The following is a 26,005-nucleotide window of genomic DNA, read 5'->3' on the forward strand; positions in this document are numbered from 1 at the left end:
ACGCTTCTGGATCCCTGGACAGACGGGGACCTCTCTCTGCAGCTCCCTGGTGGGCCTGTTCCTCCTCCTGCACTCACCGTGGCAGTGTCCTCGCCTTCCTGAAGCAGCGTTAAGCTCAGGGTCAACTGAACAGCTCATGGCGGCATTTTACAAGCCGCGTTAGCTTAAACACTTGGTGGAAAGTTTAAGTTATTTATTACTAAAGAGCTTTTCAAGAGAGAATCAACTGTACAAACTCAGTGACACTAAACTAAGCAACAAAAACTTAAAAATTCAGATAAGAAATTAATTATTGGCATCCTCATTTTATAGAAAATACCACACATTTCAGGGGGACAGTATAGTAAAAAGTGACGAACTGACTATAGATCTTTCTTTTTAGAGATAATACTAAAAATAATAATGAATGATGATAAGGTTGCCACTCGCTTTCCAGCCCCTGGGGGGTAGCTTCCTACTCTTACACAGTGTGGCCTTGTGTGTGGACACTCGTGTGGGTGGAGGCCCACGTGTCCCACAGCACCATTAATGCTGAAGGCAAAAGGATTTTGACCAGTCCAGGGCATCCATGACACAGCCTTCAATCTCGAGGGTCACAAGTCAGATGGCCTCGTAATATAAGAGAGAAATGAATTCTCATTCATGCTGGCGGCCAAGACTGACTGCACTAATCTCAAAATTAACAAGCCTGAAAAAGCTACAGAAAAAAATTAGTTTCATCGCTGTCTGCCAGGCTTTCTCAAGGCTGGTGGCACACGCAGAAAGGGAAGGACTGGTCTGGGATTCTGGTCAGATCTGCAGCAAACCCTCGGGGCCCCTCACCTTTGCAGTACTGCAGCACCGTCTCCATGGCGCTCTTGCGGTCGGAGGCCCAGCGAATGCGGGCGGACCCGGTGATCTTGTTCTCGATGGGCCACCAGCCTTGCCAGAGGTACACCTCATGGTGATTGTCAACGAGGAAGAGGGCTGGGGGAGAGGGCAGACCAGACGGTCAGGAGCTCCCGCATGCACACTTCCAGGTCACTATTCCCAACCTAACGGATGCCTTCCCTCCCAGCTGCCTTCGTCAGTGCGGAGAACCCCCTGGGCAGTTAAATTCGGGGGCAAAGGAGCAAATGAAGCGGCTCTGTGACCCCTCAGCCCTTCACATGTTAAGTCAGGAAGAGCCTCTACAGAGTGAGGGGGCGCTGATGATGCCGGCATCCTTCCTGCCCTCCCCTCGGCTCCCCTCCATCCCCTCCCTTTCGCCCCTCCTCAGCCCTCAGCCTGCCAGGCCCTTCTGGGCATTAGCAGGCTGCCAGGAGTGGAACAGATAATGCATGTGCCCCTCAAGGGGTTGTGAGCCCTGTTTATCTCCAAAGAGTGTATTAAAACTGGAGGGTACATCATGCCTGTCCTCCTGGTCACGCATGTTGAGGACCCACGTGCGACCGCTGTGCAGGCGATGTAAGTCCGTGGTTCTTTCAGAGAGAAATGGACTTTACAAATCAAGTGTAACTCACTTCTGTCTTCATCACACCATCAGCCTGACTCTTACTCCACGTGGCAAAGGGGCTGTCACACTTGCCAGCTCAGCCCGCCATGAGTCCTTTCCTAGCATACATTTCAGGATTCTGTGCAAACCACACCCTTGAAAAGTCCAGTGGGGGGTTGATCATCCCTGCTGAGGCACAGGATGAGGGATGGCCAGCAGCCTCCTGTAAGACACTTCCTAATATTTCCCACAGAATGACATGTGCACCAGCCAAGCTCTTAGGGTGGTGACCCAGCTGCCTGTGTAGGGTGGGGCTCCTGCGGTGGTTCCAGGCTGTTGTGATGTGACGGGGAGAAGCTTCAAGTGCAGGGGCAGCTGAGCTCAGACTCGACTGCGGGGAGGGCAGTATCCTACAGATAGCCAAGAGGAGCTACACAGCCCGGTCTCTGTGACTGTGACCATCCCAGCCGGAATGAGGGCACAGGGGTTCCATCTTGAGGTGGTGGGCTAGTGGAAACAGCCCTGACCTTAGGTCAGGAGACACAGGCGAGCACCTTGGCCCCGCTGTGCAGCCTTGGTACGGCAGACACTGTTCTTTGGCTAACTCAGCAGATACTCCCAACCCCCTGCTCCTTGACAGCTTGCTTTCCCAGGCTCCCTTGCAGCTCAGGGTGGCCACGTGACAGAGCTCTGGCCACTAGGATGTAAGCAGAAGTCTGCTGGTAGCTTCTGGGGAAGCTTTTGCTTTATCTTATAAAGGGAGAGACATGGCCATCACTGCCTTTTTCCTACCCCCTTCTTTCCATCTTGAACGAAAACATGATGGCTGGAACAGGGGCAGCCAATTGGGGACCAGAAAGCAATGAGACTGAGGGTAGTCTGGGAGAATAGCAGAGATGCCAGGCCTGACGCTGTTGTGCTCAACCTATTCTTGACTGATGTATCTGTCAGTGAAGTAACCGAGCCTCAGTTTCTTCTACTATAACATGTGGTTGATGTCACTTTCCTTTTGCAGTAGGTGTGAGGATTAAATGACATAATATAAGAAAGTGTTCTGGCAGTGTCCTTGGCAAATGAAAAACTGCTTAATAAATGCGAAAGTAAAACAAAAAGGCTTTTGGAAGGTGTATCTTCTGCTGCTCGCCGCGATTACCACCTTCGGTGGGCCGTACCTGGCTGTGGAGCGCTATACAGGTCTTCCTGCAGGAAGGGCATAGAATTGACCACAGAGGGGTCTCGGGCGGGATACATGAACTCCGTGGCTAAGAAATCGCCAGAGGAACTGCTGAGGATGAACAGGCGGGGTGTGAAGTTAAAATTTCCAGGATCTTTGAAAGAAAAGAGAACAAAGCTAAAGACAAAATATGCACTGAAATAAATGCCAGATGATTGAAGAATTAATGCAAAACCTGAAACAGTCAAAAAATTAGTATAAAATAGGTAGAGTCTGTCTGAGCTTGGAGGGAGTGATGCCTTTTTAATCATAATTGGAAAAGAAATAAAGGGAAGAGACTCATGCACAGACAGCATAAAAATGAAAAGTTGCATTGCAACAAACAAAAAGTGACAAAATGGAAAATATGGAAACTTGTTAAGATCCTTAGTGTATAAAGGAATATAATAAGGAAAAGATAAATATCTCAATAAAAATATGCAAAAGGCACAAAGAAAACATTCACCAAAGAAGAAATACAAATGGCTAAGAAATACATACAGAAAGTGTTTAATAGACTTTTAATTTAAAACATTAAGTGAAAACAGTGCTTAGTTTTCCCCCATCGATTTTGGCAAACAGGAAAAAGGTAAGGTACCAAGGCTATGCTGTACTAAGAAATGCACACTTTTGTACAGTGCTGCTGAGAATAAAACTTGGAGATGTTGTGTTGATACACTGGTTGATGTATACTCTAAGACTTTTATGACTTCAACACAACAGGTCCATATCTAGGAATTTACCCTAACTAGGAATAAATGCAGATAATTCTTCTAAGGGGCTGGCCCAGTGGCATAGTGATTAAGTTTGTGCGCTCTGCTTTGGTGGCCTGGGGTTCATGGGTTTGGATCCTAGGTGCAGACCTACACACCACTCATCAAGCCATGCTGTGGTGGCATCCCACATACAAAATAGAGGAAGACTGGCACAGATGTTAGCTCAGGGACAATCGTCATCAAGCAAAAAGAGGAAGATTGGCAACAGATGTTAGCTCAGGGCTAAACTTCCTCCAAAAAAAAAATTATTCACAATTGTATTATTATATAATAGAAATGGGAAACAACTCAACTCTCCAACTGTAGGACACTAGTAGAGAATGGGGTATATTATAGAATATTCATGGAAGCCCCTGCAGCCATTAAAAATCTAAATATTAACAACATTTGGGAAACTGTTCACAACAAAGGGAAAAAGTAAGTCACAAAGGAGTATGTATAATGCTATCCAAATTTTATTTTTTAAAAATAGCTATGTATAGGGGCTGGCCCCGTGGCCGAGTGGTTAAGTTCCCGCGCTCCGCTGCAGGCGGCCCAGTGTTTCGTTGGTTCGAATCCTGGGTGCGGACATGGCACTGCTCATCAGACCACGCTGAGGCAGCGTCCCACATGCCACAACTAGAAGGATCCAGAACGAAGAATATACAACTATGTACTGGGGGGCTTTGGGGAGAAAAAGGAAAAAATAAAATCTTTAAAAAAAAAAAAAAAAAAGCTATGTATATATAACAGAGAGATGTTCATTCTGGTCATCTTTGAGAGATGTGATTATAAGCGACTTTCTTTTTCAACTTCTCTATGCTTTCAAACATTCTCCATCATCAATATTAATTATTCTTAAAAAGCTATATAAAAGTTTATAAAAATTGAAAGGCAGTATAATGGGAGTGGTTATGTGTACACTCCATTGTTATCCAAGCTTGGAAAAGCTGAGTAGCTTCTCCGTGCCTCAGTTTCCCCATTGGTAAAAATGGTAGAATGTTGGGTTGTTGAGGGTTAAATGAGTTACTGCATCAGGTGCTTAGACAGGGCCTGAATCATCCCAACTGCTTAATAACTGTGAGCTTCTCGTCTATGTTACTCTGTATTTAAGTGGACCTGTATTTTGTGTAATTAAATACAAAACTGACCTACTCTCTCATTTAAAGTCCACTACTTCTCTGCACCCTGGAGGCGGGCCAACTGAGAGCATCTTGTTCCATGGCTTCACCTGTGTCATTGCTCATCTGGTTTCCTGGAACTTTCTTGTCTTCCCTTCTTTTCAAGTCATACCTACCTGCGAGGCTCTATGTCAATGCTGTGTCTTCCCTGGAGCTGTGGGAATTTTCCTGGCGGAAGTAATCTTTTTCCTTTTTAACTCTCAACCTCCTTCACCTGTACCTCTTTTACGACACATGGAATTTTTACTTGGCATTATAAGTAGTCACACATATTATTCAGCCTTACTGGGCTGCAGGGCCACAAGGACCAGCCCGAGTTTAATGTACTGTCTTGTACAGGGTATGTGTCAGTGAACGTGTCCTGAATGAATCGGTGATGGAAGGCCATGGAAGGCTGCATTACCTTGGAGCATGCAGTCGTAGGCTTTCCTGTCTCTCCTTCCTAAGGCGTCCCAGAATCCCAGGGGCTCCGACCCTTCGTCACACTCGTGTATGGTCACTTTGCTGCTACTATGCAGGCCTGCTTCCAGGGGACATCTGCATGGAGAAAGTCCAGTGGTTTTTATAAACCCCGGAAGTGCGGGCAGCATGAAATTGTCCAAGACTAAATCTACAGATGGGTTCACATCTCTCCTCTACTTTCTGACTGACAGGGTGCTTACAAATGAAGGAGGCGTGCTGTGCAGGTGATGACTGTGGGGGAGGGGCCGGAGCGGGGAGTGGATGACTGCATACAAGATGTCATGAAAGTGATACGCAGTCCTACAAAAGACCCACATATTTTCATTCCTTGTCCTCTCCTACTGGAACATAAGCTTCGTGGGGACAGAGACCTGGGATTGCTCACTAGCAAGTCCCGACTCCCCAAATCTGTGCTTGCTACCAAGTAGGTACTCCATAAATATTGGAATGAATGAGTGCGGGAAGGAGTTCTTTGTTTTCTCTTTTCTCAGTGGCCCCAGTGGGAGGTCTGATGGCCATGAGCGCCGCTGGATGTCTCACTGAGCCTCATTTACCCTCCTGCCCTGCTCCCTAGCCCTGGGAATGGTTTTGCGAGGGGACACTGTGCTTCCCGGCTCCCGCCTGGTGGACGGGCACTCGCCTTCTCCTCGGCTCCACCCTCTCCACGTAGCGCTGGGTTTCAGAGCGGTCACCAGGGAAGTGGGCCCACACTGCACTGTTTTGGTGCCCGGAGAACGGGTTTTACCCAACTGCACTGTGGGGGTACACTGTGGCCCTGGGAAACGCTTCATTTTTACTGTACAGATGTCCCTGAGGTCCTCCCAGGTCTCCGTCTGGGGAAACGCCAGCACCTCCTGAGTGCCTGGCTGATGCTGGGATTTCTTCGGCTGCCTGCAGTGCCCATGTGGCATGGGCTGCTAGGAAGGGCAGAGCCACAGCTGCAGGCCACCTCTCGACAGGTGACAGGGCCACTACAGCCACCCCCTTGGATGCTTTCTCGTCTCCTCACTTCAGTTTTACTTCTTCCCTGAGACCCTCACTTAATGCTCTGTCCTAGTGGGCTTTCCCTGTGTAAGTGGTCAACCGTGGGTGCCTGCCTGGGAGAGGCGCAAAACCCAACAGCCGGTGTGCTGCCTTCGAGAATGCAGAAACAGCTGTTCCTAAAAAGTCTCACAGTCCGATACAGTTGGTGGATTCCCAAACTCTTCATTAGCTAAAGGCTTTTTAACATTCTACTGCTCGGACAAAACTAAAACTCTGAACCCCTAAAAGATATTTTGAAATTTGCTCTTTGTAAATAACAAAGGACTCCAGACTTATAATTCAAAAGCTGAATCGCACCTACGAAGAAATCACAGCGCCTGCTCGGGTCCTTTCCCTGGCTGCCCACTCTGCCTTTTACTGAGGTAGGTAAATCCCCAGAAAGTGGGGGACGCTCTCCAGTTGGAGGTTTTGGCTGAGATGTGTGTCATGGCCACTTGGAATGTCTGAGGCCCTGGACAACGTTCATGACTGCCCCTCGCTGAAGCCACTTTCAGCACACCGGGGCATCCACTGAGCATCCTGGGCACCCTTCCTGCTTTGGCCGGCGCCTCCCCCCGGAGGCCCTGCTGGGAGAGGGCCTCATACAACACTCACTGTTCTTTGATTTTATTTGCTGCCGTCCGTCCAACCTCCTTTGTGTGGGGCTGGGCTTTGCATCCGTGCCACAGGTAGATGAGAGCTTTATTTACGTTGAGGACAACCATGGAAGTCCTGGACCTCAAGCTGCTGCAGTGACAGGCCACTTCCAGCAAATTCCCTTCGACGGGCACCTCTCCTCGCACACAGTACAGCCTCCATTCACCTGCAGGGGGCATCAGCGGCACAGAGTTAGGGGGCATGCAGCCCTTCGGGCCCCCCAGGGCAGTCACCAGCAAACACCTTGCTCCCTCGACTGAAGCGAAGGTGGAGGCTGAGGCCGTGGGATGGCTGATCAGGGGTCATCTGTCTTATTGCCGGCCCAGAAAGCAAATCTTTTTGGAGTTAGAAGCAGGTTGCCAAAAGTTCGCGATGCAGAATAACCATTTTTACAAGACTTACAAATACCTAGGTAAGTCATATAACAGGCGTACTTTAAAAGGCTCTAAGCTAAGATTTTTTTTCTGGATGTTGGCCAAGAAAAATCTCATAATTTATAATAAAAGATCTGCTAATATTTTTCCCTCTCCTAAAAGGAGACAGAGTCACTGCGCGGATCTGGTTTAAGGTGAAGTAACCTTCCAGCCTCCTGCCTGCGTGAAGGCAGCGAGAGGGGGTTATGGGCTCCCCATCAGGCTGATTTATAAGGCAGCAAGAGGAGGCTGTCAGTGGTAAAGAAACAGCGATATGAAGAGAGACGTACTTTAAGCCCCCAAGTCTATAAAAATACCTTCCAGGAGAGGAAAACGAAAATCTAATTCCACCGGTCTAAGGACTTACTTTGCGCATTTTCTTCCTCCTCTTCTCGTCTCCCAGAGTGCACCACCATCCCCCCCTGGAAGCACTGCAGGAAGCATGGGGGCTCCTTCCCCTGCAGAACCTGGACCTTCAAATGACACACAGTAAAGTCAGGAGGACGCGTGGTATTTCAAAGTCATAAAAATAACACATGCCTGTTGTGGGACATCAGAAGAATATCAAGTACAACAAACAAAAGCCAGTGATGATAGTATCATCTAAAGGGAACCACTGTTAAAATTCTAGTGTGTAGATTTCCTTCCAAGGTATTTTTCAGGTATATATGTTTCCCAAACAAAAATACCATTGTTGTTTTATATTGCATTATACCCTGATTTTCTTCACTTAATAGTTTTCTGTCATTACTCTTTTAAAACATGAATTTTGCTATTTTAATGGTATTCCATGGTATAGATTAACATGACTGATTTGAACACATTTAAACAAAGGAGTCCTCTGAGCCTTGAGAATGACTACTCATGGCCTTAGTAATTCTGGGCTAAGAACTGCCTCTTTTGCACCCATGTCAGTACAGCCTCCCAACCCCAGCCCATCCCCACCTCTTCATGCACTCTTCCATCGGGTGGGGGCTGCATCAGCCCAAAGTTAGGGTGCAGTCAACGTGCTCTTCCTTTGGCAAGACATTGTCCCTTAAAGCGGAAACTGAGCCCGGCAGTCAGCGAGCACTGAAGGTGGGGAGCGTTTCCCTCCGTGAGTTACCCTATCAATCTCAGGGCCCATTGTGCATTAAGTGCCATTTTGTGGAAGCGTTTTATACGTCTAAAGTGGTTTTCCATTTGTTGGATTGATAAAAAACAAAATGCTCAAGCTAGAGAGGTTAAGACAAAAACTCTAAGGATGATTGTGAAGGCATGATTGAAACATACTCATTCATGACCTTTACTGAAAAAAGAAAGGGCAGCTGAAATTACCCAGCATTAGGAAGAAATGAAAATACAAAGGTCACTAACAACTATTTGTAAAATACTGTCTATAGTAGAAAATATGCATAAAATATTTTTTAGGGAAGAGGACTGGTCCTTGGAAATCTGGAAGACTGAGTGAGTGTTGACCTATTTCTGGAGAAAATTGCTCTGCTCTCTTCCCTTGTGCTCTTGTGAACTATTCATCCAAGACAGTAAAAATATTTGCACATGGTGTCATGTTTTCCAAAAATCCCAGAGTCAACTCTTAATTACTGGTGCTACAGGATGTGACTTGAGGCATAGATAATCCAAACATTAAAAACAAATGTTAACACAGCCTCGGATTTGGGCAGTAGGACCTGCCAGGCATCATGCAGGCCCTGGGGTTATAGTGGTGGATAAGACAGGACAGACATGGTCTCTTTCATGCTTGTGAGAGAAGACAGATAATAAATAAGTAAACAAAGTGTATACAAAATGTAAACAAAATGACAAATGACTGTGTAGTTTTAAGTGGTGGTAAATGCTATGAAAAAAATTCATAGTAAAGGGAGAGAGAATGGGGAGGGATTTGGATAAAATAGGGAGGTGACATTTGAACAGAAACCTGAATCATATGAGGCTGAGAGTTACACGTGGATCCAGGGGAAGTATTCCAGACAGGGGAAATTGTGCAAAGGCCCTGGGGTAGGCGAAAAAGGTGTGTCTGAGGAACAGCAGGGAGACTGGAGCAGCCTGGGCTGGGAGCAAGATTGGGGGAGACCAGAGAAGGGAGCAGGGCCAATCACCAAGATGCTGGCAGACTACCGGGAGACCACTGAGACTGCAGTCCAAGTGTGATGGACAGTCAGGGAGCAACACCATCTGGCATGTTCTAGAAAAATCACTGGGGCTGCTGGGAGGAATGCAGACGATGGGAATACTGACTTTTATACTAATCTCTGATATTTCCTTAGGATAGGTTTGTGTAAATGGAGTAACTGGTCGAAGTTTATGAGCTTTTTAAGGTTTTCGAGCCAAAACTGCTTTTCAGGATGGCGGTTTCAAGTTACACTCCCCGATGGAAGCATGCGCTGGTACCCATCCTCCTGAATCCTGGCCAGCCTGGATCCATGTGATAAAAACTCCCCACCAATTTAGAAGTGGAAAATAGCATCTCTTTGTTTTATTTACAATTCCTTGACTATTAGTTAAATGGAAACTTTGAAAAAACACTCATTGGCCCTTTGTACTTGTTTTGTGGATTTCCTCTTTGCAGATACAACATTTTGTTTAAGATCGTGTTACAACAGGTGGCCTTCCTGGCCGAGTGGTGGGAAGAAAGGGGAGGCAGAGCCTGAAATCTGGAGAAGCCAGACCAGGACTAAAAGTGCTGTGGGTATGGGTGTGGGTGTGGGTGAGCACTGTCTGTTTGTTAGAACTCGGTCTTCAGGGAGCAGGCCCCACACCTACGGCTCCCCAGAAGGACACTCTTCTCCGTTCCCCTGCAGTGGCTTTCCAGGACTTACCTGGGCACCCCTTTCCTCGTCCAGCTCCACCGTCATCAGAGCCGACGTGCCTTTCTCGCTCACGGTCGACTGCCGGCCTTGCCAGAAGAAGTAGACACACTTCTCCTTGCCGGCCACCCTGATCGGATGCTCTCCCTTTTGTCGACTTCCCACTGCAAACACACAGAACATGGAGGGCTTAGGGGGAAGCGGCTGAGAAGCCAAAAGCAGAGCAGTACATGGCTCCCTTCTCCAGTCTCTCTGAGGACAAACAGTAGAGAAACAGCTTCTGGGCACAGGGCTGAGGAGACGACATTCACAACCAGAGGGAATGTAAATCATACCGCAGGAGGAGACAACAGACACCTTTCTCTCTGAGCCTGAGGCCTGATCCTGATCCTGAGCCTCTGAGCTGGAGAAAAGTGATCTGAAGGGCCCTCTGGATACCCTGAGAAAAACACCTGTCATCTTAGAGGAAGGTGGCAGATCACTCTAAGTGTGTGACATTGAAAGACGGTGACCGCCAGAGCAGGACCAACGGCTTGCACAGACACAAACGCGTTTTCCACATGACGCCATTCTTTGGCAAAAGATTAGCTGGTAGAGAAAAGAAATTGAAAACAACAGCTGGGCCAGGTTTAAGCACAAAGGGAAAAATTTAGTCTGTTAAAATCATTCTAGTGAAAAAACACTTTGAAGTTTCCAAGTTCTGTCAGAAATGGAAGAGAGAAATTGCTGACATATCACTTTCATAAAATAATCTGGGATTTAAGCAACATCTGTCGCCAGGGCTGTAGCCAGGATTAAATGCCGATTATCCTTATTGTCCGGCACCTCACAGGCATTCGATAAACATTAGCGGCACACAGAACGTGGGTCTCACTGAAGAGCAGTCACAGAACGTCAACTGGTCGAGTGGGTCTTTTCAGACAGTATTTCAGATCAAAATCGCTTCCTTTAGGAATGTATGTCACTCCAGACTCTTCTCATCCACTCGTTCAACAAATATTTATTGAGCACCTCCAGTGGCCAGGGATTCTTGGGGATGTGGGACGACACTGATGAGCAAGACGGACAACTTCCCTGCTTTCATTCTAATAAACAAATACAGTCACGCGCCACATAATGTTTCAGTCAACGATGGACCGCGTATATGACAGTGGTTCCATAAGATTAGTCCCACACAGTCTAGGTGTGTAGTAGGCTGCACCGCCTAAGTTTGTGTCAGTCACTCTGTGATGTTCACACAATGACCAGATCACCTAAGGACGCATTTCTCAGAACGTATCTCCATCGTTAAGTGATGGATGACTGTAGATGAGCAAGATACTCTCAGATAGCGATAAGTGCTTCGAGAAAGACGGGGGAGTGGGGAGGGCGGATGTGACGTGCGGCAGGATGAGTGTTCATGGGATTGCCTGTTGAGGGAAGGCCTTTCTGCAGAGGTGGGTGAGCAGAGACCTGAATGACCTGGAGACAGTGCCCTCTAGCTGAGTGAGGGTCAGGAGACCAAGCTATTGATTCAAATGCCCGGTGGTCCCAGTAAGAGGTGGTCAACAATGGGTGGATGTAGGTGGCTGTGACACCCATGCACCCTAAAAATCAGGGAGAATAAATGGATTTTCTGGTTCTATATTACCTCAGTTTTTCTCAGCTCCAATCCCATTTACCAAATCACAGTTGTTTTGAGGTTTGAAGGTAAGAAGAAAGTTCATTTATTTTAACTTCTTAAGAGGTCAGGGGCCCTATTTATGTGACTTTTTTGGCCCTTTAGCAAAGTACTCTATGACAGTTTTCATAAATGATTATAATAATCCTTAAAATATTTTGACTAAGCAAAGCCTTCAGTGCCATCTACTGTGGACCTGAAGTGGTCAAGTTTGTGTATTTTTAAGTAGGTAAAGTGAAACAGGAACCATCAATGAATAGACTGAAAATATCCACAATTAATTTGGAAGCCACTCAATTGAAATTCCTGCTAATTTAGATAAGAACAAAGTTTGCGTTTGATGAGCAATCCCATTCTTCAAAGTAGTGAAAATTAGTCATGTCAACTTGATTACTGGGAAAAGACATGCTTAAAATACATCAGAGCAGTTGATACATATCTTGGGATTTGTTAGCACTTAAATAAACTGTGTAAATACATATTCACACTTAAATAACCAATGGTTACCTCCTAACATTCCATAATGGACTTGAGTGTATATATCTAAAATAGAATTGTATTTCTTTAAAAATATTTCACAAAACAGACTTTTCAAGTGATTTTCCTTGCCATTTTCTTCAACATATGCAAATTTAATCCTATGTATACCTTAATTTTAATTATTTATTTTAATTTCAGCAAAGTATAGATGAAACCTTTACTACTAAGAACTTCCGGATGTAACCTTTATAGCCTTGGTCTAATTTAAAGCGTTGATGCATCATGAAATCAAAATCCTTTCCAGAGTAAGACTGTTACCAGTAGTGTGTTTAGGAGTAACAGAAGCCCGAGGCTGAGGAACTGCTCGTGGGCAAGTGGTCTTACAGCAGAACCCCTTTACCGAGCACCTACCATGGGAAGTCCACCTGTGGCATGCTCCGAGCCACCTGACCCAGCGTCACTGGGTACCTAGAGCAGCTTGTTTCCTGACCCTGCAGGGGCATGAGCCACGCCCTGCAGCACCTGAGGTGGTCACTAGGGTAGGACCCCACCGAGGCCCCTAGTCTCCCTTCGCTGGAGCCCCTAGTCCACTTCCCGAGGAGCTAGCTTCTCCGCACCTGTGCAGGCTGGCCAGCATCCACCAAGAGCACCGCTGTACTGTCTCTGCAGCTGCTGACTTCTGTGGACCCTGTCCCAGAAGAGCGGCCCGGGCTGCGAGTTCAGGCCGTTTTCAGGGAACGAGTGATGAGGAGCCGGGCCAGCAGTCCCCGAGGGGCCGGTGCTTCCACGATGACCATGCAGCAATCACAAAAGCCACCAGTTTGGTTATGCTTTCCTGTGCCCCGAGGGACAGCCTGGACTCTGAACGCTCCCTGCTCTAACACAAGCCTCCTCAGCTGGGCCTCCTCAAAGTGTGAACTTTGCTCATGAAGATGCTGCTGGAGCTGGCTGTGAGATTGTGCTTACTGAGAAGGAATTCAGAAAGTATTTGCCTAGGTCAAATAATTATTTCTTAGGGACCTCCAAGTAAATAGTCTATGAAGGCCTCAAATCTTAGATTTACTTTTTAAATGAATTCATTTTTTTTTTTAAGGAAGATTCGACCTGAGCTAACTGCTGCCAATCCTCCTCTTTCTACTGAGGAAAACTGGCCCTGAGTTAACATCTGTGCCCATCTTCCTCCACTTTATATGTGGGACACCTGCCACAGCATGGCGTGCCAAGCGGTGCCATGTCCGCACCTGGGATCCGAACTGGCGAACCCCAGGCCGCTGAAGCGGAACATGCGCATTTAACTGCTGCGCCACCGGGCCAGCTCCTAAATGAATTTATTTGAATATTGTTTTATTCATTTGCTCACTGCCTATTACTTCCTTTTTATAACCAACAGCTAAGGTAAGGAAATGATGAAATTTCAAACCGTAGTGTCCCTGTCCTGTTTTCTAACATGTGCAGCTCCCTTTCTGTATTTTAAGAATGGGAACTATGTATGCCTTCAAAGCTTGCTCCTTCAAGTTCCCACAACTCCAAAGGTGAATAGATTTTTTTCCCTGCACTGAATTCCCTTTTATGGTCTTTACTGCCAACTGGCAACACAGATGATTATTTCAGCTTCCAGACTCTGTGTCAGATCAAGGAGCTTAGATCTACAATAGTGCCTCTTTGGGTAGATCCACTTTATTTCATCTTCAAGTTAAATACAGTAATTATGCTGCTGCTGCCGAGAATGTCAGGGACGATTATTTCCTGTGCTACCACATGAACACGAGCCAGGCACGGTGCTAACATCACACACACCGGCTCACAGATTATACCGTTCTGTGAGCTGGGTATTATAATCTCTATCATCCAGGTGAGAAAACAGCCTCAGACAGGTAAGGAACATTACCCAACTTGCCTCACCGGCATGTAGGGCCAGAGAGAAGATTCAGGGCAAGCTGTACCGCCCCTGGGCCTGTGGCCTGTGGCCTTTCCTCCAGGGGACGTGGCCTCCTTAGGAAGGGAAAGGGGCTTTAAGTGTCCAGCTCTGCTCTCTCCTAGCTGTGTGACTCAGGCGGGTTACTTAATCTTGGTGTTCTGTTTCTTGTCTGAGAAATGAGGATAATGATGGAACATATCCCATGGGGCCTCTGCGAGGCACCAACTAGGGCAGGCGACCGAGCCCCCAGCATGTGCCCTGGGGGCCGGGGGCCTCTAGGCCTGCAGCCTGGCTCCAGGCACAGTGCAGCCCTGCGCAGCCCTCCTGCCCTGCCCAGCGATGCGCGTCCACTGGCAGCCCAGGTCTCTGGTTGCTGGGCTCTTCCCACCGAGGGCAGATCCAGCCTCAGAGAACAGAGCGCTCCACCTTCAGCTTGAAGTAGCCCCTCTCCTGGAAGTGCCCTACTGTCATTTACGCTGTACGCTTCCTGAAGGCAGGGTCCGAAATACTTCCTCGGTCCCTAAAAAATGTGTCTTACGCGCAGGGTAGGGGCTCAGTAAATGTGGTCTGTTGATTAATAGACTTATTTTGGATAAATCAGGAAAGAAATGAAATGGTTCCAAGTCTGTATGTGTTTGATCAGCAAACTTGGGGCAGCCACGCCTGGATGGCCAGGGGCTGTGAAGAAGTGAATAAACTGTCTTGGGAGTTGAATGTGAAAATCACAGAGTTGTGACATAAACAGCTTCTTCTCCGGGCAGGGATGCGAACTCTGTGGAGAACTGGGGTAACAATGACTTCCTGGTGAGGAAAAGGGCTTCTCTCTCCAGGGCTCCCTCACTGCCTCTGGTGCAAAGCACGCAGTTGAGGGTTTCGCTATAAAGGGTATTTCACTGACGAAACCATGAGGAGCTGTGACTGCGGATTTACTCTACCAGATCCACAAAGCACTGTTAGTGCTCTCAGCCACAGAGCAAATAGCGTCGTTCGTTTCTCATAAATCTTGTGTGCGTGTGTTTTCCACGCCATTTGGTTTCCGTTCTGCATCATCCAGAGATGCTTTACTTAGTGACTTTAATTGAAGCAGCACACGGCCACATGGTAAATATCATTTGGAGGCAAATCATCTCTTTCCTAGAAAGCCTCTGGGGACAGGGCAGCGGAGGGAGTGAGGGCAGCAGAGAAGCCTGTACATGCAAGATTCATTTCTATGAGGAAGCGTCACAGACGTTAGCAATGCCAGGTTGCTAGGAATTCGTCTCTAAGGTTTATTAAGTGGTTCTCAAAGTGAATGGCTAGATTGGCGCACTGCACCCATGCAGCTGAGGGGCAGGCGCACGCGCACAGGGCACCCTGCTCTAGCCGCACAGTGACTGATGCTCAGCCGCAGAGCTGGGGCTGAGCCTGTCTCAGTTCGAAGAAAAGGCAATGCTCACTCACCTGCGGTGCTCACCATGTACTTCCACTTGACCACGTAGGCATCCCCCTCATGGAACTGCCCGATGCTCTGCTTGGGGAGCCTGCTATAGTCGAACTCGAGGATATGCCAGACGTCCACAGAGACACTGGCAATCTCAAACTGCCTCCTGTCGTCGCCTTCCACCAGGCCGTAGCCACGGCCGACATTCACCCCGTCCAGCACGGTGCCGGCTGTCGTCTGGGGCACGGGCACCATCCGGGTCACGTCGTACGGCTTGACGTCCACCCTAGGATCTTCCTGCAAGAGGAACGTAAAAATGTTTGTTCACTTGCCTCTTTGTCTACCGCCGTTTCTTGTCACACTCAACGCCGTTTCACTGTTAAGAAGACAGCGTGAAAGCGCAGCTTCCACACTCTGTCTCAGAGTGTCTAACTGCATTTGGGGAAAGATTCGGGAGGCCTGAACACCATCCCACAATAGTGGACGGGATGTGCAAAAACCTGGAGGCACACACAGGGCCATCTTCCCCTCCTGGAGGTAGAATATGCCTGGAAACCGGTTTGCTGTTCTACTGGTAAACCCGGGGAAGGCTTTTAGCTTCAAGGCCGCTTTTGTTGGGACCCAAACCAAGCCCTGAGGTCTGAGGCTTGATAACCTGGAGTACCTTCTGCTGGGCGAGCTCGCTGGCCTGCTTCTCATTAGGTCTCTTCAGTTCGGTCCAATCGAGAAATTTCTCTTTGAACAAAATCGTCTCATTGTGTTCTGTGAGTCTCCCAAATATTGCCCAATCAGGCCGCCCCTGTCCTTTTCTGCAGGGGGTGAGGGGCGTAGATGGGAAAAGAAGCAAGATTAAGCCATGCTAAAACAAAGGGAAAGAATCCAAAACAAACATGTGGCTATTGAAAACAACTCGGAATACATAAGTGGAATCTAGAAGGAATAATTTATCTTCACTTATTGTACCAAATAAGTGACATTTTATTATTTTAGCACAAAGCCTTGCAAGGCTTTGTGTCCACAGAATTGATATGCCTGAAGGCAATGTGAACCAGCACTGCACTTTTCTTGCCTTCTAGCAAATTCTTGTATTTGGGATCCCTGGGGGCAGTGCACTAGGCTGCAGCTCAGCAGGAGCCATGTGCATGCCTTCCTTGCCTACTACATGCTGCCCAGGCACCTGCAGGAGCTTACCAAGTTCCCATCAAGTTAACGAGAAGAAGGGAGGAAGATGGAGCTCACTCTGAATTCTCTATATTTTAAGTCATGTTACAATGAAGCTCTCCAGTATCCACGAACAGGGAGGGTTCTCCTGTTACTAAAATGAACCTACTTTCATATATCATGGAGTGAATTTTTACAAGTTTATTTCTAGGCCGCTGGACAGGACGGCAGGCAGGGACAGCACGATGACCCAGAAAGAGAAGAGCACAGCCCCGCCTGGAGGTCCGCAACTGTCTCAGGATCTCAGAACTGGAAACTGTGCTTGGAACACAGATAAGTGAGAAGTAGGTGGGGCTGAGAAAACATGCTGTCGAGGGTCCAGCCCTGAGGATTACGTGCAGGTGTTTCTCATCCTTCCAAATCAACCTCTGGCTGTGAGTTAGGACAGGGATGCACAGATCCCATCAGCCCGACAAGCAGGGCTTGTTTGGCCTTGCTGTGACTCCTGCTTCATCACCCCCTGGTTGGTCAAGACCACACTTCCCAACATCACAGCTAAGGCACATCAGAGATGCTGCCTGTTTCAAAGGAGCCTGAAAGGATACAGCACAGGATACAAATACTTCCACCTCTACTCTCATGGGACTTCAGGAACAAACTATCAGCAACTATGGAGAATTCAGGATGACCTTGAAAGGCTGAGGTCTTTATCAGAAAATACCTGAATGACTGTCTTTTACACAAATTCTCTGCAGACTTGCTAAGAGGCCTACAGAGAGAGCACCTGGTCTCAGCTTTAGGAATGTCTCCTTTACGCTGTGAAGCTGAGCGAGCAGAGGGCAGCAGGTTGCAGCGCAAGGGCATGAAACTGGGAGCAGGAGCCGGCACGCTTCTCCCTCCTCACTGACTTCCGTGTCTGAACTCGGCCAAGTCACGACACTCAGCGGTGTCAGCCTCCTCACCTCTTAAGATGGCTGGGTGCTTAATCTTGACTGCCCTTTAAAATACCTAGGGAGCTTTCAGGACACATGGATACATGAGCCCCACGCCATACAAATTGAAAACACATCTTTGGGGCTGGGCTTGGCACACGTGTTTTAGTTTTTAAAGTTCCTCAGGTGATTCTGATCTGGGAGATGTTGATTGAAAACCAGTGGGTTAGGTGCTTACTCACCCACTTTCAGATCCGTGATTATGTCACTACTAAATACACATTGTCCATTGTGTAGATTTTATGCTTCAAGGTTTTTTCTTTTACTATACCAAGTAAAATATTCTTTTTAGTCTTGGCTTCCCTCCTTACAACACTAGTTGTTACAGCAGTAATTTTATGTTAAATGTGCATTTGTTTAAAAAGGATTTGGGACCCAGCCCTGATGCCCTAGTGGTTAAACTTCAGCATCCTCTGCTTCGGTGGCCTGGGTTTGATTCCCGGGCACGGAACCACACCACTCGTCTGTCAGTTGCCATGCTGTGGCAGTGGCTCACATAGAGGAACTAGAAGGACTTACAACTAGAATATACAACTATGTACTGGGGCTTTGGGGAGGAAAAAAAGAGGAAGATTACCAACAGATGTTAGTTCAGGGTGAATCTTTCCCAGCAAAAAAAAAAAAAAAGAGGGTTTGAAAACTTTTCACCTACATTGATATAACTTTTAATTGTTTATACAATGAGAATTAACAAAATTGATAATTCAATTTTAAAACAGGAAACTAAGTAGGAAAGTTAAAATCTGTATACATGTTCAATGGAAAACATTTAAATGCACTTGCATGACACGCAATAGGCTATGCTATTTGGTGGCACATTGATTCCTAATGTATTACAGGGCACACATAATTTAAAAGCACTTCTTTTCTTTTCTGGTAGTCAAAAAAACAAGATCCTTTGCATGTTAGAATTCTTTTTCTCATGATCATATTTCTTTTTTGTAAGATTTTTTTTCCCTTTTTCTCCCCAAAGCACCCCTGGTACATAGTTGTATATTTTAGTTGTGGGTCCTTCTAGTTGTGGCATGTGGGATGCCGCCCCAGCATGGCTTGACGGGCGGTGCCATGTCCATGCCCAGGATCTGAACTGGCGAAACCCTGGGCTGCCAAAGTGGAGTGTGCAAACTTAACCACTCAGCCACGGGGCTGGCCCCATGATCATATTTCTTAAAGTTTGTGCATATTTTGCTGGTTTGCCAAAATTACTTTTAAAAGTCCAATACAGTTAGGAAATACTAAAATTACAATCATTATTTCAATACCATATCCTCCCTCCCTCTCCCCCCAGAAAAGGCATAAACATCATCTACTGCCAAATAAATGGTAAATCCTGGAATCCACAGACTGCTGGGAAGGCGTGAAATTGGAAGGAAATGGGTAGCTTTTGCACCTTCAGACCACTGGCTGAATTCCAGACCCTGGGAAGCTTTTCAGATCAGCATGTAGTTTGTTTAAACAATTGCTATTCATCTGCCACAAAAGCACCTGCGAAGCTGCAGGTGGGAACAATTTATTCACTTTAAGAAATGAAATGTAACACAAACGTCTTCCAGAAGACTATGACATCCATATTTCGGTATTGAGTAAAGGCTAAAGAAACGTTCCTTTTGTGAATATTCATGGTGCTGCATGCAATCACTTATGAAAACGAAAACCTATGGAGAGTGATACATGACTGTGGTAAGAAGCTGCCTGCTCCACAACGCCCATCAACGGGCCACAGGAGTACCTGGGAATAAGAGGGTTGCATTCTCCAGGATCCAGCGGGTTGATGTCACAATTCTCATAGTCGAAGGTTCCATTCCATAAGTGCTTTGCCAGCTGAAATGCTATTTTCCGTTGTGCCAATGTGACTTCTTTTCCATGCCACACGTACACTTCACTCCCAAAATCAAACACAAGTACCTGGAAAATGGCGCAGAAGAATTGGTTAATTTCAAGGACATGCTCCAGTTGAACCAGGGTCTCCACTGACAGTGAGTCAAACAGGTGATAATACAAATCCTAATGGAGCAGTCAGACTAGACACAAAAGGGTCACAGCATCAGACCAGCTGGCAGTGCCAAGCCAGCTTCTGCCCCTTGGGTGTGACTTCCATCTTGCTGTCCTAAACACCCAAGTTAATAACGTTCCCTCCTCTGAACTGTCAAATCGCCTAAAATCCCTGATTTGTAACAGTGATTTAAGTACGTCTTTCTATCTTCCTTTCTTCTTCCCTCTCTCCCTCCTTTGTTCCTTCAGTCACGTAGCACATATAGGCCACTTCATACATGCCAGGCACTGAGGACCCTGTGATGTCATCTCTCCTTCTACAATTCCAAGATCCTCAAGGACAGAGGCCATACCATACTTACACTGACAGTTGGGTTAACTAAGTGTTTGATGAATGAATACATGACTGTAATGCTATTTCCTATTTCCATGCCTGTGGATGGTCTCCTCTTTCTTCCTAGAATAATTTCTTCCTTCATTTCCAGCAATCCAAATTCTACTTAATTCCAAACTTGACTCAATTTCACCTTCTCTTTAAAATCATTCCTGATTATTTCCTTTTCTGTGACATTTTCTCCCATTTAAATACCATACAGATCACACAATTAATCTAGCTTTGGATTACATTTTTCTAATATTCTTCTACCCAATGGACTTTAAGGTTCTTTTGTGTCTTCCACTTTTTTCTTCACGCTTAGAATACTTCATGGTACTGGAAATATATATTGTAATAAATATTTACTGGTGTGAGAGAAAAAATGCAGTGCATTACTTGGCAAACCCATTCATTATATATACAGGCACCTATTATTCCTGAAACTTATGCACTGAAAAAATTTACTGTCTATACAAAAATCAAGAGATAGGGCTAAGTAATATTTACATTTTGCCTAAAACAGAAAAGCCTTTAGAAACAGAAACGCCTCCTCTGAACAATATTCTGAATTCTATATTAGTGTTTAAGATGGCCATAATGGTTTGGAATCACAAATGAATATCCTTTAAAAAGATGTCAGTGTTCTACAGTGGGTACGAATACTGGCTCATGTGTACTGGGCACTCGCTACCTATTTTATTGGGCAGCTCTGTGCAAAGCGCTTTCTTGTGGAAGTCACTGACCTCTTTTGATTGCAGAAGGGAGCATTTGGGAATCTTCCCCCAGTAGTCGTCATCAGGCACAAGTTTGTCCTCCATCAGACGGTAAATACAGTTGGTTTCTATGATGGCTGTTTCATATAGTTCATCTTCTTTTGGGTCTCCAGCAGCTTTTGGATGAGAAGAACAAGAGGGTATTACATTTACACTGAAAAGTGGCTGGTCTAGAAGAATGAAATAGGAGAGAAGGATATTCAAGTCTTGTCATTCCCTGAAATACAGTAAACTCTTACATTGGTAACTGGTTTGGCCACCCAGAAGCTTCCAGAAGTCTTTGGCTGCATGTGTGTGTGTATTAATGCCTTCTTCGATAGTCTGGATGTAAGTAGCTCTGCAACCAAGTTCCCTCTTCGTCTGAATTAAGGTCGCAAGTTCGGAGGCCTGCAAAAAGGGAGGCACAGTTACCCGGGCAGATGAGCCCAGGGCGAGGTGGGGGGGGCCCATGCTGGAATCGAGAAGAGAAATGGTGTGTCTGCAGGAAAACCTGGTGACCCCAGGGCCAGAGGCACTGGTTGTTGGGTATTTTCAACAAAATCAAAAAAATGTAACTAAAAGACCAGGGCTATCAGTTCTTCAGAGTGATAGTTCTCAATCTTCAAATTCAACAGATCACTCGTGAAGCTTTTAAAAAATACCCATTCTCTGGGCTTTTCTCCATGAGCGTCTCATTCAGTAGGTGTGTAGCAGAATTTCATAGGTAACTGGACACACAGCTGTGGAGGGACATGTCAAGAGTAAGAATAAACCTAGAACTGAAGAACTCCAGGTGTAGGTTTCAATCCTTCTAAAACATCCCACTTAAGCATTGAATGGAAGTCTGAGAGACATTCAAGATAATAAATACTGCCGATTCCCTCTTGCTTGAATGAAACATTGGGTGTTTGAGCTTTCTCATGATCTGGAAACTGGCAGAACATTCTATTGGTATATAAAGGAAATGCTTAACAGAACTACTTTTATTTTTCAGATACCAACCTTCGCCTTTTCTATGACGTTGGCAAACTCTCCCACCCACAGGAAGCAGTAGTGGGGAGAGACCAGGAGGAAGCAGTCCCCGCTGGTGAGTGATGAGGCTCGAGGTTCCACCAGCCTCGTCTGCACATGTCTTCTTCCTGAACACGAGGCCAAGAGTCACCATCTTCCCGGAAAGGAGGACTCTCCTAGTCACCGAAGGACCAGGAAGCACCCCCATCTGAAAGCATCCCCGCTACAGACTCTTCCAGTTTTAGTGAGTCTCATCTACTCATACTAGTGCCCATGACCCGGAGTGGCGGAGGGGGATGGATAATGACAGCATTAGAGATTCTTTTCCCTTGTTAGTGCTTTCCCAAATGTCGCCATGTTTCTTGGGACAACTATCAGCATCCTTTTACAGCATGTGTATGGATTAATTAAGATGCCCATCTCCTACATTTAAAAACCTCTGCCGGCCAGGCCACAGGGGAGGGCGTGCTTTCAGACAGCATCTGCTTCCTCGGGAGTTTTCACTCTGAACCCTAGGAGAGTCTGGAGGGGAATCAGCTTCAAAGGAAGCAGTGGCTTGTGCTGCTTGCAACACCTTCTCCTAAACGATTGTTGGTTTAGATCTTCCCACGATCACACTGGCAGTGTCGTCTCTGGGTTAGAACATGGCACTAGAGCTTGGTTATTTGCACCCATCACAGTCATTTAAATGCACTAAAAAGGACAGTGGTTATGCTGAAACACACTGGAAACCCCTGAGACGTGGAGCGCATTTCGGCGTCCGTCTCCTCATGATTAACCTATGGCAGCTGCCATTGGGTGGCAGCAAAGTCACCGTCCTCCAGCTCTGGTGGTTGGCTAAGTCTCCCTTGCTGTTGACAGGAAGGGTGTTGGAAGGGACTCAGGTCCCCTTCATTTGCCTCTGCTGTCCCCGGATTCCTTCTCTAAGAACGTGCACCTCTCACTCTGGCCTGCACTGACGCTTGCTCACCTCCGTGAGTAGGACGGAATGGCGAGAACCACCATGACGACTTAGGGGGTGTCTGGTAACTGCATGGCAGCATTGTGGCGGGGTCACGGGGCAAGAAGCTGAGCTTCTGGAATGGGAGACGTGGGTTCAAATGCAGCTCTGCCACTCAAGAGCTGCTGTGACCTCAGGCACACCACTAACCTCTCTGTGCCTCGGGGGCATCATATTTCCTGTCTTAGGCGATTCTGTGAAGCTTCTGTGAGAGGAGGTAACACCACTCCTGACACACAGAAGGTTCTCTTAAAGCAAGCGTTCTCGTTCCTTTACAGGCAAGTAAGGGGCGGTCAGGCCTCCTGATGTTACCAACCCTCTGGTCACCGTGTAAGTCCTGCCTGCTGCTCTCAAATACCTTTAACCTGGAGCAACATAAGCTTCTTGTAGGGCACCGCGCTGTTGTTGGAATTCTGTTCCGTCAGGTTGACGCTCCGCAGGCTGACGCTGCTGAAGTTTTCTTTACTGGCTAAACCTGCCAGGGTGACTTCTGAGAAGTTGGAGTTGGAGGACACTGGGCGGGTTGAATAAGGAAATACAATGAGGGGACATAAGATGTTCAAGTGAAATGACAACGTTTACAACCGGAGGTTATTCATAATCGACTCACTGCCTTATTCTAACAAAGTTAATCGCCAGGGGAGGACATGCTCCAGTTTGATTAACTGTTCAGTTCAATGCGTAACCACTGTGTTAGGAAATAACACAGGATTCAAAGTATAAATGGCTTGTTGACACGTACCACACCTCATCATGCACAGAGACAAGAACTGAGTGACAACGCGGACCAGCAACTTTAGTATAAAATCTGGAGCTGGACTCACTTATTGCAGTTCCACCGAAAGGTATTATAATTCCTAACAACGATTAGATGTTGAAAATGCATTCCCAAGGAAGACTGTTAGATATTCCTCAGAGTCTCTATATGTAGAAAGCAGGCACTCTGGAAGGGATGGTGCAGTTCTAAACTTTTTCAAATCCTTTGCTCTCAGACTTAGGATTGTAAGAAGATGCTGGGCTTTCAGTGCGGACCAACAAACGTATATGCATCAGTCATCACAAAGGCATCCCTGAGTCCCTGGACAGTGGAGGAAAAGCTAAAGGACATAAAATTTGTGCCAATAAACCCTTATTTCTCCAACTTATTGTTTAAGAAAATGTAACGCTGGAGAGAAATTCAGAAAATTATTTTGCTGGGATAAGCTTCTAACATTGAAGAAATGTAACACGACTTGATGTTATTGACGATGCATACAGCATAGCAATTTTGAAATACACTTTCTTGGTAAACCCGCAGGAAACAGAAGCTCTCCATGGTAACAGGCACATTCCTTTGTATCCATCAAAAGATACTGGGTTAACCCAGAATCTCCTTCTCCCCAGAAACTCAGCCTGACATCTGGAATCACAATGTTTAACCCCTACAACATCACTGTGAAATTGACCGATGCCTCAACCTCTTGGCCAGTTATAATGGAAAGACCCAAATACTTCATCTAAATACCATATTTCCAAGAAAAGCTTTAGGAAGTAGGTTTATGAATGCTATAGGAAATAAAAATTATAGCAAGAATATCAAAATCACAAGATTATGCATGCCATTATCTCCACCAAGAAAACCACTGTTTCAGAACTATGGAACTCCATATAATTGCACAGATAAAAGCAGAGTGGCTGAGCCTGCAGTAGGACAGAGCGCCTGAGCCTGCCTCTTCTCTTTCCATTTACTGCCTCATCCCAGCTCCCTGCATTCCCCCCACCCACATCCCAACTGCAAGGAGACTGAGGGTCCTGTCAAAAACAATCTGAAAAGCACTGGGTTATGCATTAATTAATAATATAAAAGTCTAGGACCAGGCAAAGCAGTGATTTGAGACATTTTCCCATAAGAGATCAAACGATTTGCTCTTGAATAAGATTTAAGTGGAGAATTACTACGTTTGGGCTCTATCGAGACCAAAATGGATTGAATTACAAAGCCCAGAAACATCCTTTTCCTCCAGCCTCTTGCAAGAAAACTCAGCAAAACAGGATAATTTGAATTAACGAAGTGAACAGATGTTCCAGGCTGTGAGATTTTCTTTGAAAAGCCTTCAAATTCCAGGCAGGTTTTCTGCAGGTGTGCATGTGCAAACTTACTCATTTTTGTCTAATGAGTGTCTTTTGAGCACCATTACTGGCCTTTGCAAGGCAGAAAAAGGAGACGATTAAAATCGCCTGAACACCAGATCCCAGCACAGAAGTAGGTGGGAGTTCCAAACACTCACTCTTTTCTACTTTCATCCGCTTCGACTCCATGAAGGCCACGTTCAATCTCTGCTCAGTGTATTCCTGCAGGAGGTCTTCTCTGGCTGCCAGCATTTTCAGGGGGTTTTTGGAAGCCTGAACCCGGCGCTTGGGCCTAACTGCACGCTTGTGCTCGGCCACAGAAGACGTCAGCCTGAGGAGCAAAGCAGAGCTGTGGCCTTGGTCTGCCGTATCAGCCACTCCAGGTTTATTTGTGGGTCTCTGACCTGAAGCAAGGGGCTCCACAATTTTATTTCTTGATTTCATTATAAATCCTTCAACTCCTCCTCCTACCCCCCACTCCCCTGGCATGGAGTCATAAAATCTTGGAAGGGAAATTCGAGATCCCAGCCAATCCCGGAACCCCCCACTCACACCCCTGTGGTCTCTGCCTGAGCGCTAGTGCCTATCTGGGCAGCTCCTTCCACTACCAGGGAGCTCTGACGGGAAGGCAGCGCTCCGCTATCCTCATCACACCCATGCCTGCGTCCTGATTGTCCCTTTGGAGTCCTACACGTGTCTGATTCTTCTGTCACTGGCAAGCCCTTCAAGAATTTACAGCCAGGCCTGAGTCTCAATTAATTGTCCTTCCTCCAGACTAAACTTTCTCTTTACACGACAGTTTTTCGGTTCCCTCACCAATCCCCCCATACCTAGCCTCCTCTCAACCCATTACCGTCCTCTGAAAAATAACCACTATTTTGAAAAGTATATTGCACTAAAATCGGCAAACAAAACCAACTAGGGCCGCCACACACATAACTCTCTGGGGCAGAAGCCTAGACCTGGGAGGTGGGCGGAACCAGGCACACGATTTCCTAACATATTCTCACCGCTGCTCTGAGCCTCCAGCTGCATAGGTCTCCACGCTGTGCCTGGAAGTCTTCTTTATACATAATGTTATCCTGTGTGTGTGTGTGTGTATGTAAACATACATACATAATATTTATATATAACAATTTAAACAATGAC

General features: G+C 46.5%; 1 protein-coding gene across 50 annotated transcripts in view; it reads right to left on the reverse strand.

Annotated features, from left to right (window-relative positions):
- Window positions 1-26,005, reverse strand: part of SVIL (supervillin) — a 224,100-nt gene that overhangs the window by 3,513 nt on the left and 194,582 nt on the right. For all 50 annotated transcript variants that reach the window (XM_070255541.1, XM_070255536.1, XM_070255539.1 and 47 more), the window contains 14 exons: window positions 25,015-25,187; window positions 23,106-23,261; window positions 21,739-21,875; window positions 20,997-21,144; window positions 20,728-20,873; window positions 19,346-19,521; window positions 16,128-16,272; window positions 15,484-15,760; window positions 9,998-10,149; window positions 7,546-7,651; window positions 6,724-6,931; window positions 5,027-5,160; window positions 2,647-2,802; window positions 823-966 (listed from right to left, as the gene is read on the reverse strand). In XM_070255541.1, coding sequence (XP_070111642.1) covers window positions 823-966; window positions 2,647-2,802; window positions 5,027-5,160; window positions 6,724-6,931; window positions 7,546-7,651; window positions 9,998-10,149; window positions 15,484-15,760; window positions 16,128-16,272; window positions 19,346-19,521; window positions 20,728-20,873; window positions 20,997-21,144; window positions 21,739-21,875; window positions 23,106-23,261; window positions 25,015-25,187 — 2,258 coding nt within the window. The remainder of the gene's footprint in view (window positions 1-822; window positions 967-2,646; window positions 2,803-5,026; window positions 5,161-6,723; window positions 6,932-7,545; window positions 7,652-9,997; window positions 10,150-15,483; window positions 15,761-16,127; window positions 16,273-19,345; window positions 19,522-20,727; window positions 20,874-20,996; window positions 21,145-21,738; window positions 21,876-23,105; window positions 23,262-25,014; window positions 25,188-26,005) is intronic.

Source organism: Equus caballus, chromosome 29, assembly GCF_041296265.1.
Source record: "Equus caballus isolate H_3958 breed thoroughbred chromosome 29, TB-T2T, whole genome shotgun sequence".
NCBI lineage: Eukaryota > Metazoa > Chordata > Mammalia > Perissodactyla > Equidae > Equus > Equus caballus.